The sequence below is a fragment of the Bubalus kerabau genome, chromosome 14 (genome assembly GCF_029407905.1).
Source record: "Bubalus kerabau isolate K-KA32 ecotype Philippines breed swamp buffalo chromosome 14, PCC_UOA_SB_1v2, whole genome shotgun sequence".
NCBI lineage: Eukaryota > Metazoa > Chordata > Mammalia > Artiodactyla > Bovidae > Bubalus > Bubalus kerabau.
The window spans coordinates 2,622,230-2,637,752 of record NC_073637.1 but is presented as its reverse complement, the minus strand read 5'-3'; the positions used below and the strand labels follow the sequence as shown (position 1 = coordinate 2,637,752).

Here is a 15,523-nt window from a genome sequence, read left to right as displayed (position 1 = left end):
TCAGGATGCTAAGATGGACTGGGATCCTGGAGACAGACCGCTGGGGCCTTCTCCTTTCTAACAACGTGACTCGGACACCCTCCAGTAAACCAGTGACTCCTGGTGAGATGCCACAAGCAGGTTCATGGCACCAGCCTCCATCGGTGGCCAAGAACACACTACAGTGTCCCAGGGTGCCCATCTCCACAGGCTGTAAGGCTCAGCTGCTGAGGTGACTGTCACAGGGTGGGGCTGTGGGATAGATTAGCAGTCTCGGGCACCCCTTCAGGGGGGGCCTTGCCTGGGCACCAGCCTCCCCCGCCCAGTGCTGGCTCGCAGGCCGCTGGAGCTCCTGGGCTGTGCCCCTCTGTGCACAGCTGACCTGGGGTGGCAAAGTGCTGCTCCTCCTGGCCCTCCCCACACACGCAGCACAGCTCTCCCGGCCTTGGTTTCGCCCCCGTCACACACCTTCACCTGCCCACCCAGGCGGCCTGGCCCTCTGCTGCCTCAGCTTCACACAGGCACCCACACACACACAGACCAGGTGAGCCCGCCCTGTCCTGCCCCCCCGCCCCCAATATAGTCACTTCAGAACCCACAGAGGGTGTTTGGCCCCAAAAGACCTGAGATGGTGTCACGGCACCATTCCACACACAGGAGACACAGCCTGCATGGACCTGAATGTCCTCACCTGTGCCCACTGGCAGGTGGGGGCAGCCCTGGAGGGCAGTGGGACCACAGCAGGGTGTGGCTGGGGTGGAGTCTTTCTTTGTGGAGGGGAGGCAAGACTGAGTCGGCCTTGCAGGAGTCGTCTCCCGCCAGCACCATGCCCTGGGTGTGGAACAGGGGAGCCCTGGGCCTGGGAGAGCTGCCTTGGCCACTAGGAACTGGGCTCAAGCTGTACCCCACAGCTCCTTCACCCCTCTGCTCAGCTCCCACCAGAGGGCCAGGAGAGAGCAGCCCCCAGAGACAGGCCAGGGTGGCCCTGCCCATCAAGCCTGCAGTGGGGGCCAGGCCACCAGGCGCTGCTCCAGGCCCAGGTGGGCTGGCTTGGGGGGAGGGAACCAGCTCTTTGGTACTGAAGCCGTGAGTGCGGGGAGCCTGGTCTCAGCAGGGCCCGCACCCGCTTCACGAGCAGGCCTCGGGGTCCCAGGCAGGGCTCCTCCCGCCGTGAGGCCCACAGGCCTGCACCTCAGGGGGCCACCTCCCTAGGGGAGGAACCACCTTCCTTGGGGAGGAACCACCCTGCCCAGCGCTGACTTCCACTGGATGCAGGACCAGCAGATGGTCCCTGAGAGCAGTCTGGGGGCAGCTGTACCACTCAGACCCTCAGCCAGCCAGGCCTGCTCACTGCCAGCGCACCCCAAAACTCTCCTCATGGCCTGGAGACACTGAGTCCTTGAGACTGAATACAGAAGATAGAGTCTCTTTTGCTAAATTTGTGTAACTTAGACAAGAGCCCTTAAAGGGTTTATTTTCCTGGGAAGAAACAAAAAATCACCCTGCATTCCGAAAAGCCTGCTGAGCCCTGTGGCTAAGTCTTGCCTCCCTGGAGCAGCTGGGGGTGGGTGTGCTGGGGAAACTGACTGCTCCCTCCCCGAGGCCTACAACAGAGGGGGCAGCGACTCCAAGTCTCTCCTGAGGGACGGGCTCTGACCTTGGCCAAACTGAAGACCCCATCCTGTTCAACTATAGCCACGCCTTCCTCTTGAACAAAACAGAAAGTAGGAAACAAGGGTGCCTTTTTAATTGCAATCAAATATGCTGTCTGTGGTCAGTGCCCCCGAGCCCGGCCCAGGAGCTGTGGGTGGCCCGGTGTGCAGCCCAGAGCAGGCGTGGGGCCCACTGCACACTGGGGCTGGGGCCAGGCAGCTGAGCCACGCCACACCCCTTGGGTCCCCGAGCAGTGTCTCCTCTTCGGGGCCCAGCCTCCGGTGCCCAGGACAGGGGAGGTGGGGCAGAGGGCAAGGGGGCTCCCACCTTCGCACACACATGCAGACATCCCAGGGTTCGCTTCCGTCCCTTCTCCGCTGAGATGGGCAAGGGCGCGGTGCAGCCACGGCGGCGGGTGTGGGCGGGGCCGCCTACTTTTGAATCTGGAACAGGAAGAGCCGCAGGTTGATGTTCTTGGCGGCCAGCAGCTTGTTGCACTCCACGGAGTCGACGATGGGCAGCGGCACGTAGTCCGTCTCGTTGCTCTCGTTGGTGAACACAAAGTGGTAGATGACGGGGCTGATTTTCACGTCGTCGTACGGGCCCTTGAGCAGCAGGAAGGAGCACTCCAGGGGCGCAGTGACCTTGCTCTTGAGCAGGAGCTGGAAGGAGAGGGTGCGCTTGCACGAAAGGTTGGGGTTGCGCTCCGAGTCGTTCACGCGTGCCTTCAGGACCCACGTCTGGTTCAGCACCGTGAACCGAGGCGTCTCATAGTACAGACGCGTGATGAAGTCGTCCGTGCGGTACGGCCGGAACTGGACCTCTGTGGAGACAGACAGGCCGGGGCCGGCGGTCAGAGGGGGCAGGGCCAGGGTGGCGCCTTCCCGGCCGGCCGAGAAGAAGGGCTCGGCCAGGGAGGAAGGCAACTTACCCGGACACAGCAGCTCTACTTGTCACAAGGCAAATCAAACCCATTAGGGCAAACGAAGGCGCACGCAAGCTTTGGGGGAACAACTACAAACAGAAGTGACACTCGTTAGCGGCAGGGAACCCAGAGGCTGCGAGGGGAGAGTGGCCGGCGTGGCCGGACCCCCACTGGCCCCTCCTCTTCCCCCCGGGGCCCCGCAGGGGGAGTGGCCCCACCCAGGGGAGCCGGGGTAAGCAGACACACAGACAGGATGCAGTTCTGTGAAAAAGTGCACTTTATTGGTTCCGATACAGAGCTGCCAGAAAAGCTGGTAGCTGGGCTGGCACGTGGCCCCCGAGCCCACACTGGGCCTCAAGGCGCAGCCCCATTGAGGGCCCAGTCCTGGCTCTGCCAGCTGGCCGAAGGGCCCCTCGGTCAGCGGTGACTGCCGCCACACAGTCCTCGCAGTAGAGCCCGTGGCCCCTGGCCGGCAAGTCCCTCTGCAGAGGTGGCCAATTCTCCCTTCCCGGCCACTGCCGCAGTCACGATGCCTCGGTCCACAGGGACTCTCCAGGCTGGGTGGTCTGGGACACGGTGCCCACTACGGCAGCCAAGGCTACGACTAACCAGAGCCATGGCCTTCTGCTGCTGAGGCCAAGCCCTCGGCTCCCTGGGCCTCCGCGGGCCAGCACGGAGCCAGGCCCGGCCCAGGCAGCACGGTCTGACTGCTGCCTGACTGCCCTTGACGTGGAGCTGGCCGCCGGGCGTGAGCTCCAGCGAGCACAGGCTTCCTGCCATCCTCTGTCTAGAGCGAGCTCTGGCCTGAGTCCTGCTCCCCAGAGTGTCCAAACGCAGTAGTGGTGACCGGGAGAGCCCAGGAGATCCAGCGGGCCTGGGCGCAGTCCAGCCTGCCCATCCCTGGGCATCCACTCCCGGCTCTGTGGTTTGAGTCGGGCCCCCTCAGCTCGCTCTGGAGCCCCAGCCCTGCCCATCTTCTCACTGGCCTCAGGAAGCCTGCGGCCACTGCAGTAACTGCCTTTCGGCAGGACCCGATGTGATGACTGCTCTTCTTGCCCCTGGCTCCGCAGGGCAGGCCCTCAGCTCTCAGAGCCCCCCAGACACACCCACCTTCCAGTGAGACTCCACCAGTCCCAAGGCCGTGCAGCCCCCCGCAGTGAGGACACCACTTTGTTGGAGTCACAGGACCAGGGTGGGGACGCCAGGGAGAGGGGCCTCTGCAGAGCCATGCAAGGGCCCCTAGGGTCCTGCCCGGCCCCCCTGCTCGGCCTCCAGCCCTCTTCCCCGAGGCATCCTCCCACGCACCAGGAACTCATCCAGAGCCTGGCCACCGGGTGCATCTGCCCTGGCTCCTGGCTGCCGGCCCCGCCCCAGCCCGTGTGGGGTGCAGCAGGCGGCAGGGTGCCTCACCTGTGTAGCCGATCTTTTCAAAGCTGAGCAGGCTGAAGATGCTGTTGTAGAGCTGCATCTCCTTGCGGTGGCTTTGGTCCATCTCATCCAGGATCTCCATCAGCTCATTGCCTGTCTTGGTTGGGTGGGCACATGCGGCCTCGTGCACCGTCAGCTCGTGGAAAGGGCCGTGCCACGGGCAGCCGATGCGCTTGTACTTGCACTGCGTCACCCTGGGGAGGCGGTGAGCACTGCGGTCACACCCTGCCCATGCAAGGTGGCCGTGCCAGGGGTCCTCCCAAGGGGTGCCTCCACCCAGCCCTTCTCATGCGAACTGCTCCCTGAAGAACAAATACCCCGTGTGCTGGCCCCGAGTAGGGGTCAGAGCTCGGGAGGGCCTAGGAAGGAGCAGGGCATGTGTGAATTGTGGGTGTGCACACCACCTACACCCACCGGGGTGGGCCCCCCACGATAGTCCTGAGCCCTGCATGGCTCCGCTCCAGGGAGGCTCAGTGGCCTGGCTCCCTAGGGGATTGTGGAGCCAGTGCCCCCTTACGCCACGATCCCAGAGCCCTTGGGCTGGCCACACTCTACTGGCCCAGGACCACCAAGGACAGGCTCCAAGGAAGAAGTCACCATACGGCCATGAGGAACTCTGGAGGGCCAGGGTGACTCCAGAGGCTGCCAGGTGCGGATCTAAGCCCTGTCTGTGGGGCCTGCCTGCCCCAGCAGCTTCCCGCTGACCCCGCCCTGCCAGGGCCTGGAGGCAGGTGGACCAGCTGGTCCAGATGCTCACCTGTCCTGGCACTCCTCTTTCTGGTGCCTCTCTAGGATGGAGCGGGGGAACTGGCACAGGCAGAAGCCACACTCAGAGGGCAGCTCGCTCACGGCCTTCTCCACGGCCAGGTTGCGGCAGCAGAGGCTCTTACTGATCTCACAACGACAGTTGGGGCACGTGGCCTGCTCCTCCTTCAGCCGGGCATCTGCTAGTAGGTGGATAAAACAGCCAGCGCACATCAAGTGACCGTTAGTACACTGCGGAGAAGGAAAGGGAGACGAAGCTCACAGACCTGCGGGACCAGGCAGAGGCGCACCCGCCCCACGGCCGGCCCCTCCCAGGGCTGCAGCTGCAGGGGCCACAGGCAGGCAGCGGTCTGAGAAGCACAGGTCTGGCCTCCGGAGCCCGCACGGCCCCGTGGGGAGGGCGGGTCTCGAGGTGGCCCTTGCCGCCAGCAGAGCCTGACTCGGGGACGCCTGGAGCACACGTGCTCTCGGCGAGCTTCCTACCCTTGGCAGGTGCGCCCTCACCCAGGCCCTGCCACACTGGCCTCCTGGGCCGGCACAGGTGGCAAGGCAGTTGCCACCCCCCCAAGGGGCTGGCTCCCGCCAGCGGCTTTCTTAATGGCTGGCAGTACAGCCCGGGCAGATGGGGAGACCCTTGGCACAGCCTGGGCACAGGGGCAGCGCGTGTCTGCAGGGGATTGCTGGCTTTCGGCCTCGGAGCCGGCCCCTCCCTTTCTGAGCCTGTGGATCCAAGGGCCAAACGCTGTGGTTGTCCACCTCCCCTCCAGCCTGGGGGCCTGGTGTGTGGACAGCAGGCTGCCGGCTCAGCTCCCTCACTGAGGGAGGGTGCTCCACACATCCCCAGAGCACCCACTTGATGCCACTGACAAACTTGGGCTGTGGGCTCGGGTCTGCAGGGACTCACAGGGTTGGGGTAGAAGAGAAGGGAACCAATGGTGCAGAAGCAGACGAGCCATGTCCTCTGGGGCATACTGGGTGGTCGCTGAGCCTGGGAGGGAGTGTGGTGCCCCCCCTCTGGGCACCCACCTCCCCTGCGAGACGCCCAGGGCAGAGGATGAGCAAGCAGACAGTGCGCCCACCAGCTCCCCTGGGGCCCAGGACCCTTCTGCAAGTGGGATGCAACGCAATTGAGACGATCGGGGCTACTGCCAGGCCAGGCCCGCAAAAAGTGGGTCCTCAGTGAACACCAGCCTCCATCCCACCCTCCATCCCACCGCTCCAGGGTCCGGGCCCAGAGCTGAGGACTACAGGAGGCCGAGTGGGCTCTCAGCACCGACAGGCCACGCTTGGGGTCTAGTGGGTGAGGGGACTATGTGCTGAAGGCTGACTGGGGGCCAGAGACAAAGGCCTCAGACACAGAACTCAGGTCCACACAAGTGCCCTAGATCAGCTGCACTCAAATCTCAATTTCTAAGTCAGGTGAAAGGTTAAAGAGTGTGAGATGAGGGGGGAGCCTGGCAGGGTTTGCTCTGGACATGCGGGCTGGCTGAGGGTGGAGGTGAGGCTGGTGCCAAGAACAGTCAGGGCAGAAAAGGAATCTGTTCTGTCTACCCCCCGAGTCGTGGAAAAGCCAGAGAGGTCTGAGTGGAAAGGACAGTGGAGGACCAGGCACCACAGGCTGCTGCCGCTCACCCAGGTTGGGTGTGTTCTCCAAGCCCCCACGCGGGTGGGCCCAAGGGCCTGGCTGCACCAAGCCACATCCACAGAGAGGGTCGGTGTGGCCTCCAGAGGCAGAGAGGCAAGCAGGACCTGCTAACCTGACCGCTGACTCATGGGAGGAAGTGCCAGGCAAGGCAGCACCACACCTGCCCAGCACCCCAGGGAGGGAGCCGGCTGGACGCTGGGACCCCAGGGCCTGGGACCCCACACTACTTTGTGTGGCCAACGTTAGTTCTAGATGCCCTCAGGCAGGGCCCGAGGGTCTGGGTGGAGAGCAACAGCTGCTGCTGGGCCCGGCCCAGCTGACTTTTCTGGTCTCTGGTGGTCCAGCCAGGATGTGGGCCTGAGGGCAAGAGACTTGGGATGGGGTCCAGGGACCCCGTGAGGGATGCAAGGCTGCCCGGTGTGTGACTGCTCACTCCCGGCCCTGCACTGAAAGTCCACTGCTCGGGAACAGACGGGGTGACCTGCAGGCCTCCCCTCAGAACTTGGGGGTTGCAGGAGAAACCCTGTTCCAGGCCAGCTCCCGTCCGGCCCCCCGGAGCTTCCAGACCTAACACAGGCACCAGCCCTCTCCTGGCCTCTGGGGAGACACGGTGACGGCCCCTCCAGCCCTAAGAGCTCAGTTCTCAGATCGAACACGGCGAAGCAGTGCTGCTGGCCTGGCTGAGGGGCAAGCAAATACCCACAGCTAGTCCCTTATCGGCCACCCAACGGACACTCTCTGGGGGGACAACGGGTGACCTGCCTGCGGGTCTGTCTGCAGTCACCACACTCGAACCCTCCCCACATCCAGGATCCCCTGGACCCCCGACCAAGACCCAACTCTGCACACAGGCCTGGCAGAGGCAGCGGGCCTCTTGCCCAGCCAGAAGTTGGGTTTCAGAGGGCTCAGCCCAGTACTGGCTGTGTGCCAAGCCTCTGATGGACAGCACCAGCCAGGGCAGGCCAGAGTGCCCCACACAACTGCCAGGGCCAAGCCCCTGAGAGCCTGGGCCCGCCACGGAGCAGCTCCTGCCGCACCCAGCCTGGGCTGCTTGCCCACCACCTGCCAGGAAGACCTGAGAGACAGGAAGGATTGGGGAGGGGGCTCCAGGCTGGCCAGATCCCACAGGCCACCGGCAGGACGACCACAGACTGGCCACCTCCCTTTCTGGGCTTCATTTTCTCAAGCACATAAGGCAAAGGGACTTCCCTGGAGACCCAGTGGTTAAGACTCCGTGCTTCCACTGCAGGGGGCACAGGTGTGATCCCTGGTCGGGGAACTAGATCCCACAAGTTTGCTCCACCCCCCGCCCCCAAAAAAAAACCTGCAATGAGAACACACGGGTCTTACCATGTGCAGCAGAGGTATGACAGCACCACACGAGGGCACAGAACTAACTGCCACTGCCAGTGGGCCTCTGCACACCCCTGCCCAGGAGCCTCAGGAAGGGCTCCAGGCACAAGCCTGCCTCAACAAAGGCCCTCCCTCCCACTGGGTTCTCCAGTCAAGTCCCTCTGCAACAGCCCTGAAGGAGGCATTCGCACCTGCCCCCGAGGTCATCACCTGGCCAGTGCACCCAGGCCGTGCAGGTCAGGCCTCTGCTTGAACCACTTTTCCCTGGGGGAGCTGGAGGCTGTGTCTGCACTCCTGAGAAAAAGCCCTGGGCTCTGGGCCTTGGGACAAAAGCAGGTCTTACAAAGTGCCCTCAGTACTTGATCAAGTCTTTGATCAGTAGGTCTTACAGCCCGGAGTGCATGGTCCCCTCAAACCCTGGGGTGCCCCCTAAACGCCACTGCTTACCAGTAAAGGCAGGCTCAGAACCCAGACTCACGGGACCAGCCCACTCTCCAAGCACAGTGGAGGCTCTAACCATCTTCGTGCCCCTCAGCCCAGCTGGAGCCACAACCCCCCACCCCGTCACCTGGCCCAGTAGGGCCTCATGGCACCTCACACCCCTGCACCCTCTGTCCAATGTCTCCTTGACCTCTTTCGTCAAGAGATGCAGAAGGCCCCTTCTCAGGGCAAGCCAGGACTCCAGCCCTCCCCCAGGTTTCAGGGCTGAAGCTCTGGGCCAGCAGCCCAACCCCCCACCCCAAGGCTCGGGGACCTGGGCGGGGACCAGGAGTGCTGCCTGGACCAAACGTTAACTCAACTGATAGCCAGCTCAAGCAAGCACAACTTCTCGTGGCCACAGACTGGTTCCTCCCCTGGTGTGGACGGCTAAGCAGACAGGTTCTCAAAGCAGGAGCCGGCAGTTTCAGCATTAGGGAAGAGGACCCCCAGCCACGTGGGTGGGCAGCCCTGTGGGAGACCCCAGAACATCACCACGAACAGAGTCTGCGGCACCAGGCAGGTGGACAGGCGCTGAGGCGGGGCACTCACAGGATCCCCAAGGCAGGTGCCCACGCTGGCCAGGACCCAGGCAGAGATGGAGCCACCCCTGCCTCAGGCCTCTCACCCACACGACCGCCCACCAGGTGGCTGAGGCCCTGGGCTGACCTGAGGCCTGCTGGGGACAGAAGGCACAGCAGCATGGCCTCAACCCTCCCGTGGGGCAGACAGTGCCACTGGCCGGGCAGGTGGGGCGGGAAAGGCATCCTGCAGCAGGGAAAGGACGGCCTCGGCCCGGGGTGCTGCCTCAGCAGGGCCCGCGGGAGTGGGAGGGGAAAAGACCGAAGAGGGGCCCCAGGCAGAAGGGGCACCAGAGGAAAGGGCTGGAGGGGGCTCAGGCCTGAGGCAGTGGACCAGGCACCAGGCCAGCTGGAGCCACAGCCTGTGACAGAGGCCCCAACTCCTCCACCCTCACGGGGGCACAGGCGCTCTCCTGGCTGAGAACCGAGTTGGGGTGGCAGAGCCTCTTGGGCCTGTACTTCAGAGGCTGGTCTGCGGCTCAGAGCCTTCGCTGACATCAGCGGGGTCAGGGACAAGTCTGCCTTGCGTGAAGGGCTGGGGGCGAGCCCGGACGGGGGTCAGAAGTCAGATGAGGGGGCAGCGCCTCAGGCCCACCTGCTGAAGCTGTGTTTCCCCTGAAGATGGCAGAGGAGCCGGGTCACAGCACCCTGGGGCCCCAGAACTGCATGCAGAACAGGCGCAGTACCGCTGCCCGCCGCGCCCAGCGCAGAGCTCCTATCCTCTGTCCCGGCTGCACCCTTGACCGCCTAACCCTACCTGGCTGCCCGCTGCTGTGCCTATCCGAGAGCCTGGAAAGCAGCCGCACACCTTGTCAGGCCAGGCACGAAGGATGCATCTAACACCCACATAAGAACAGCAAAACCAGCACCTGCCGTACCTGCTACAATCCTGACCTGACCCAACCTAACAAAGGCCATGGTGAGAACCAGTTGCATGAGCGCCCTGGTCTGACTCCAGAGCAAGAGTCCCAACCCAGGTGGTGTGGCGGACTGGATGTGGGCAAGGGTTTCCAATCAGGGACAGGTGACCAAGCCCAGGCATGCCACCGTGTCTGGTCTCGGCACTACCCAGGCTTCCCCAGAGGCACGGAGGTAGGAGCTGACGGCCAGAGAGCAAGCTCTCGAGTTGTGTGCCCAGCCACATCCAGAGGCCTATGCAGACACCCCAGCACCAGGCACTGCATGAGGGCTCAGCACGGTCACTGGCTCTTCTCCTCACCCCCAGAACCGGGCACCAACTGCAACAGCCCTCAGATGCATGGCACGGCTGGTGCCGGCCCCAAGCCATGTATCCTGGTGGGGTCAGGCTAAATGTTGCCTGTAGCAACAGAGAGCAAAATATACCACAACACCAGAGGCAAGCGCACCAGACAGCCCATCAGTGTAACTCACCAAGACGGCCAGCAGAAGTGGAGAGGCTGAACCCAGGCCAGGAAGACACGGCAAGCAGTGGGCCCCAACCAGGGACATGCAGAGAGCTCTGCGTCCACTCATTTCAAGGCAGTACATGCAGGACCCATGCCATCCTTGCCCAGGATCCTCCCAGGAGAAAATGGCACAGGGCTCCAGGTCCATTTCAACCTCTCCCCCATCAATGACCCCATCCAGGGTGGCTGTGAAGGTGACCTGGAATACTACTCGCAGCAAGGAGCGACCAAGAAGCCTTCCCTCGGGGCCCCACTCACCCCAGGCTCCAGTGTGGGAACGGCTAGGCATTCACACCAGGGGCCCCCATCCCACAGCAAGTCTTCAGGGAGCCAAAGTGAGTTCTGACCTGTTGCGGGGCTCTGACCAACTGTTCCAGAGCCAATGGCTCTCCCACTGACCACATGCTCTACAGCTTTCTCAAGCCTCTAGAGATGAGAGGAAATTCACTCCCTGCCAAGGCCTGGTGTCACTGGGGAAGGATGGAGGTGGGGCAGACGGCCAGCGCCGGCACCATCCGTGGCTCTCCTTGCTCAGCAGGCCCATTCCTCGGGAAGCACTGAGCAGAGCCCACGAGGTTATGGGCAAGGCCATAGCCCACGTGGCCACAGTGCCCTCACCCTTCATCAGAGCTGCTCAGCCGCCTGCCTCCAGCCGGGCCAGGACAGACCTCAGCTCCCGGCACAGTGTGGGCCGGTTTGAACCAGCCAGGCTCAGAGGCCCGGTCACCAGAAGCTCTGGCCAGAGGCAGAAATGCAGCTGTCTCTGCTGAGTGGACCAAGAGCCGGCACTGCATGGTCTGTTCTGATGCCAGGTCCAGCTCCAGCCCACTCACATGAGGGGAGACGAGGCACCCCCAAATTCCCTTGGAATTCCGCACCATTGACTTGGTTTCCTAGTGTCTCACTTAAGGCCCAGGGAAAAGTCCTTCTGGAAGAATCAAAAGGTCATGGGCAACCAAAATGGGTAAGAGGAAGGACATGTCCTCAGGTGCACCCCGAAGCCTGAGGGAGTTATGAGAGGCACTACCCCCATTTGTACTGAGCCAGGAGGCCTGTGGTACCCGTGAGCTAGGACCTCTGGCCAGGAGCTTCCCAAAACCCAGGAAAGTGAGTCGAAAACCAGTGTCCTCTCCCAAGGAACTCAATCCACTTCCCCACCAATGCCTCCTCTTTTGTTTCTCCATCATCCAGGCACACTGGGGTCGTCCCAAGCAGCCTCCTGCCAGAGCAGGAAGGAGCCGGAGATCCAGAGGCTGGGAAATGACAATCCACACTAGCCCTGCACTATTTAGCACAAAAATGACCTTCTCACCACAGCCCCCAGTTTGAGCGCAAGCAGGGGGACAAGGCCTCATCAGTCATGTCCAGCTCCTGTAAATGCAAACAAAGGTGACAAAAGTTCCTCAAAGCAGTTGGGGGAGGGAAATCAGAGATGGGGGTTGACATGGAAAGACAGATAGCAGAGAGAGCAGAACACTGCACAGTGATCCTGGGACCAGAGTGTGACCCTGTCACTGGGTGGTGTATGAATAGGATCCCCCAGGGTCCAGTACCCTCTCTGGTAGGCCTGAGCTGGTTAAGGATTCAGAGTCCAGCCACTAGGCTGCCTCTTCATGTATAAAGAAAGCCAACAGACCTCCTGGAGCGCCAGTAGCCTAGGAAGCCAGGCCTGGTGTGGGTGATGAGGGACGGGCAGGAGCCCAGTCTGAGGCAAAGCAAGCCCAGAAGGTGCTAGGCTGGGCTGGGGAAGGGGCCCAGGCTGTGGGGCTTGAGGTAGGCAGTTCATCCATACCAGGAGTGAGGGTTCGGGTGGGGGAAGGCAAGGACGTGAGCCCTTCCCTTCTCAAAGTTTTTCCAGAAATAAATAACAAGGGGAAGGGGATTTTTCCACTGCAAAGGGTAAAGGGATACAGGACGAACATGAGGACAAGTTTGGGCGGCGGCGGCGGGAGGCGGGGGGGTGTCTGCAAAGAAAGTGACAAGAACTCTTGAGGAAGAGCCAAGACCAGGGGCTCCTAGAGCCCAGGGAGCTCAGGGCTGCGGGGAGCAGGCCGGGAAGTGGGGAGGAGCCCACATCTGTCGCCAGCTTTCTCTGGGGTCAGTTTGAAGGTGGGCTGGGGAGTGCTGAAGAGAAGAGAACAGGGGAAGCGGGAAAGAGAAGGGGCGTCTAAGTGGGAGACAGGAGGTTCCGATCAGGGTATAAGAGCAGGAGAAAAAAAGGGGTTCCGAACAGGAAACAAAAAAGTTGCCAGAGAACGAGAAAGGAGCTTCCGAACAGGCGCCAGGGTCCCACTTCTGGGCCCCAGGGCTCCGGCCTGGCCTCCGAGGAGACGCGGTGCCGGGGGGCCAGCCGCGGCGGGGCTGGAGCCGAGCCGGGTCGGGGTTGGGCCGGCGGCCCTACCTGGTACACGGAGGCCTTGGGCAGGTCCAGGCAGACCGTGCAGCACAGAACCGAGTAGAGCCGCTCCTCCAGCTTCCCGCTGCCCGCCGCCGCCGCCGCTGCTGCCGCCTCGGCTGCCTCGGCCGCCCGTAGCCGCTTCTTGGGCGGCGCGTCGGGGTCGCCCGCCGCCTCCTGCAGCTGCCGGGCGCCGGCCAGGCCCGCCTCGTCTGGGAGCCCGGGCCCCGCCGCCTCACCCAGCGCCGCCGCCGCCGCCGGCCCCGCGGCCGCCCCGGGCCCGGCCCCGACCCCGACCCCGACCCCGGCCCCGGCCCCGGCCCCGACCCCGGCCGGCACGGAGCCGGCTGGCCCAGCGGCCGGGCCGCCTCCGCCAGCCTCCTCGGCGCCGGACATCGCGGCCGGCCGGCCCGGCGGGCGGGTGCCGGCGCGCTTCCGCGGCTGGCGGTTAGGGGCGCCGCGCGCTCCCTCTGTCCTCTCGCCGCCGCCGAGACCCCGCAGCCCCGCGCCCTGTGCCGCCGCCTCAGTGGGTCTGGCCCGCGCGTAGCCCCGCAGCCGCCGCGGCCACCGACCCCGGCGCGGTCGCCATCTTTGTTTTCGCTGCGCTCTCCCCCACCTTCCACCGCCGCCTACGCCCCCTCGTTCTCCCAGTCACGTGAGCTGCGTGAGGCCAATGGGAGGGCCTCTCGGGCGAGACAGCGAGTCGTCCAGAGCCAATAGGCGCGCGAGGACCCGCCCCTGCAGAAGGTGGGCGGGGTCCCGGGCGACCAGCTGAGGGGTGCTCACCCCGGAGTACCTGGTGAGCAAGGTACTTCCTGCCAATTCAGGTCCGGACCACACGCCTTGGGTGCCCAGGCAAGGAGGGCAACCTTGGACTCCCAAGTCTACATGTCTCTGCGCCTTTGTCGCCAGACACCCAGGCTTGAGTGCGCGGGGCTCTAGCCTAGCTCACCGGGGCGAGAAACTGCCGGCCACCTCTACCTCTCCGCCCAATCCCGTCTCCTAACCCGGGCGTTCGGAGCTGCAGAGCGGTCTACTAAGGAAAGCGAGGGTCTTAGGAAATCAGGACTTGCCTTGCACAGGCCGAAGGGCAAACGGGTAGAGGTTGAGTCAGCCCTGGGAGGGGATGTACATTTCTGTGAACAGCTGTAGGCTTCGTTTGCCTTCATCTCAGCCGGCGGCCAGTGAAGGTCACTGCCTCAGAGGACCACCAGCCAGACCTTGCAAGGATATTCATAACTCCATCGTGTCCCAGGAGAGCAAGGGCTACTGTATCTTCTCAGTCCAGGGGCCCTCCTGACAACAGGGCCGTCAGGCCAAGTTGAGGGAGACCCCCCGAGTTGGTCCTGCACATTGCCTTCTTTTGCTCAGGAAAACCAGTTGCTGCCCTGGGAGCCTTAGGAAGTTCACTGCAGGACTCCTCAATCTGGCTAAAGAAGAGGCAGAGTCCATATTCCTGCTAAATCCCTCAGGTTTATTGGAGACCAAGCCTCTCTCTGGATCCACAACCATGGCCTGCCCAAAATCAAGCCTGAGAACGTGCCTGGGACCCGGTCCCCCTCATTTTGGTTTTGGGCAAGTCCTCACACTAAGCCAGAGAGGGAAATAGTCAATCTGCAGAAAGCTGGCTTTGGGAAGGAGAGTCTATCACTAGCGGGAAGGTGGTAGCTGGTCAGAAGCTTCGCTTTGTGGTCTCCAGCCATCACTCCCACTGTAGGCGCTGTGTGTGCAGGGCCCGGTGGTAGGCCCAGCTGCCCCCTGCCAGGGCCCAGCGACAGATGTCCTCCTTCGGCAGCAGCAGCAGCAGTCTGTCCTCCTCCAGCCGGCTCAGAAGACCTGCAGCACCCAGCATCACACCCCCCCACATTCCATAAGAGTTGGTTGTGAAAACGGCCACAATGAGGATGGTCACTGCGACCACCAGCACCACTGCCTGACCAGCCACAGAGCGGCCCTCAGCACCAAGGTGGTCACCAGCCACTGCCAGCACCATGCCTCCTCCCAGAAGCAGGTTGGCAGAGGAGCAGTCCCCATTCACCCAGTGGAAATCGAATGCCAAAAGGGGCAGGCCAATGACAGTGGCCACCCAGGCTCCAGCAAGACAGTCTTCATCCGTGCCCAGCCCTGAAGCCAGCATGGTGGCGGCGGCCAGGGCCTGGAGCAAGAAACCAGCAGCGGCCCCTCGATTTGCCTGTCAACACAGGGAAAGGAAATGTGGGGAAAAGGGGTCAGGACCTCCCTTTAAGCAGGGGAGGGTCTGGGGGTCTCAGGGAAGCCTGGCCCACACACTAACCTCCCACCACCCTCTAGGAATTTGGGAGTAGGCTACGCCCCTGCCCCGCCCCAATGTACTCACCTGGGCAGTGCTCAGGGCTGCATGTAGAGACACTGCTCCCAGCGCCAGGTGGGACAGGGCGGAGCTCCACTCGCCCCCTGGCCTGGGGGTCATGACACCTCAGGCGGTAGTGAGTTTAAGGGGACAGGAAAGGGATCCTCAACTTGAGAAGAATGTAGAAGCCCGGCGACGGGGAGCCTTAAGGGTGCCTCTTCAGGACTCCCAGGTTCCAGAGTCCCATTTCTAAGTATTGTTAAAGGCTCATCCGAAACTCGCGGGAGCCCTGACGCCACAACCTTGGGGAAGAAGGGCCTAAATAGGCCGGGAAGGGAAAATGCGGTGAGGAACCGGGGCTGGGTGGGCGTTATTTCTGGAGTCCTGGAACCCAAGTCAGGGTGCAGAGCCCTGAGCTCGGGGAGGCGCCATCCTCGGAACCCGGTCGGGAAAGAGCGACAGCCCAGCACTCAGGCCGTTGACCACGACGCAGCGGCGAGCTGGAGGCCCAAACCAGCCCACCGCACCGCCCTCGGGCTGCAGCTCCGCCTCTCGCGCCCGGCCTG

The 15,523-nt window shown here is 63.3% G+C and overlaps 1 protein-coding gene across 6 annotated transcripts; it reads right to left on the bottom strand.

The window, feature by feature from the left end:
• Nucleotides 1-1,704: 1,704 nt before the first annotated feature.
• Nucleotides 1,705-15,488, bottom strand: LOC129626467 (zinc finger TRAF-type-containing protein 1). Of its 6 annotated transcripts, XM_055545491.1 has the most exons (5): nucleotides 12,635-13,238; nucleotides 4,743-4,981; nucleotides 3,968-4,179; nucleotides 2,564-2,646; nucleotides 2,317-2,455 (listed from the first exon to the last, which is right to left on the bottom strand). In XM_055545491.1, the coding sequence occupies exons 1-4, from the start codon at nucleotides 13,022-13,024 to the stop codon at nucleotides 2,579-2,581; spliced, it is 909 nt and encodes a 302-aa protein (XP_055401466.1). In that variant the 5' UTR covers nucleotides 13,025-13,238; the 3' UTR covers nucleotides 2,317-2,455; nucleotides 2,564-2,578. The 6 variants fall into 6 exon arrangements, with proteins under 6 accessions (XP_055401470.1, XP_055401467.1, XP_055401469.1 ...); XM_055545495.1 differs by lacking the exons at nucleotides 2,564-2,646; nucleotides 12,635-13,238 and adding an exon at nucleotides 14,985-15,483 and having other exon boundaries at nucleotides 1,705-2,455; XM_055545492.1 differs by lacking the exon at nucleotides 2,564-2,646 and having other exon boundaries at nucleotides 1,705-2,455; nucleotides 13,201-14,323.
• Between the last annotated feature and the right edge of the window lie 35 nt (nucleotides 15,489-15,523).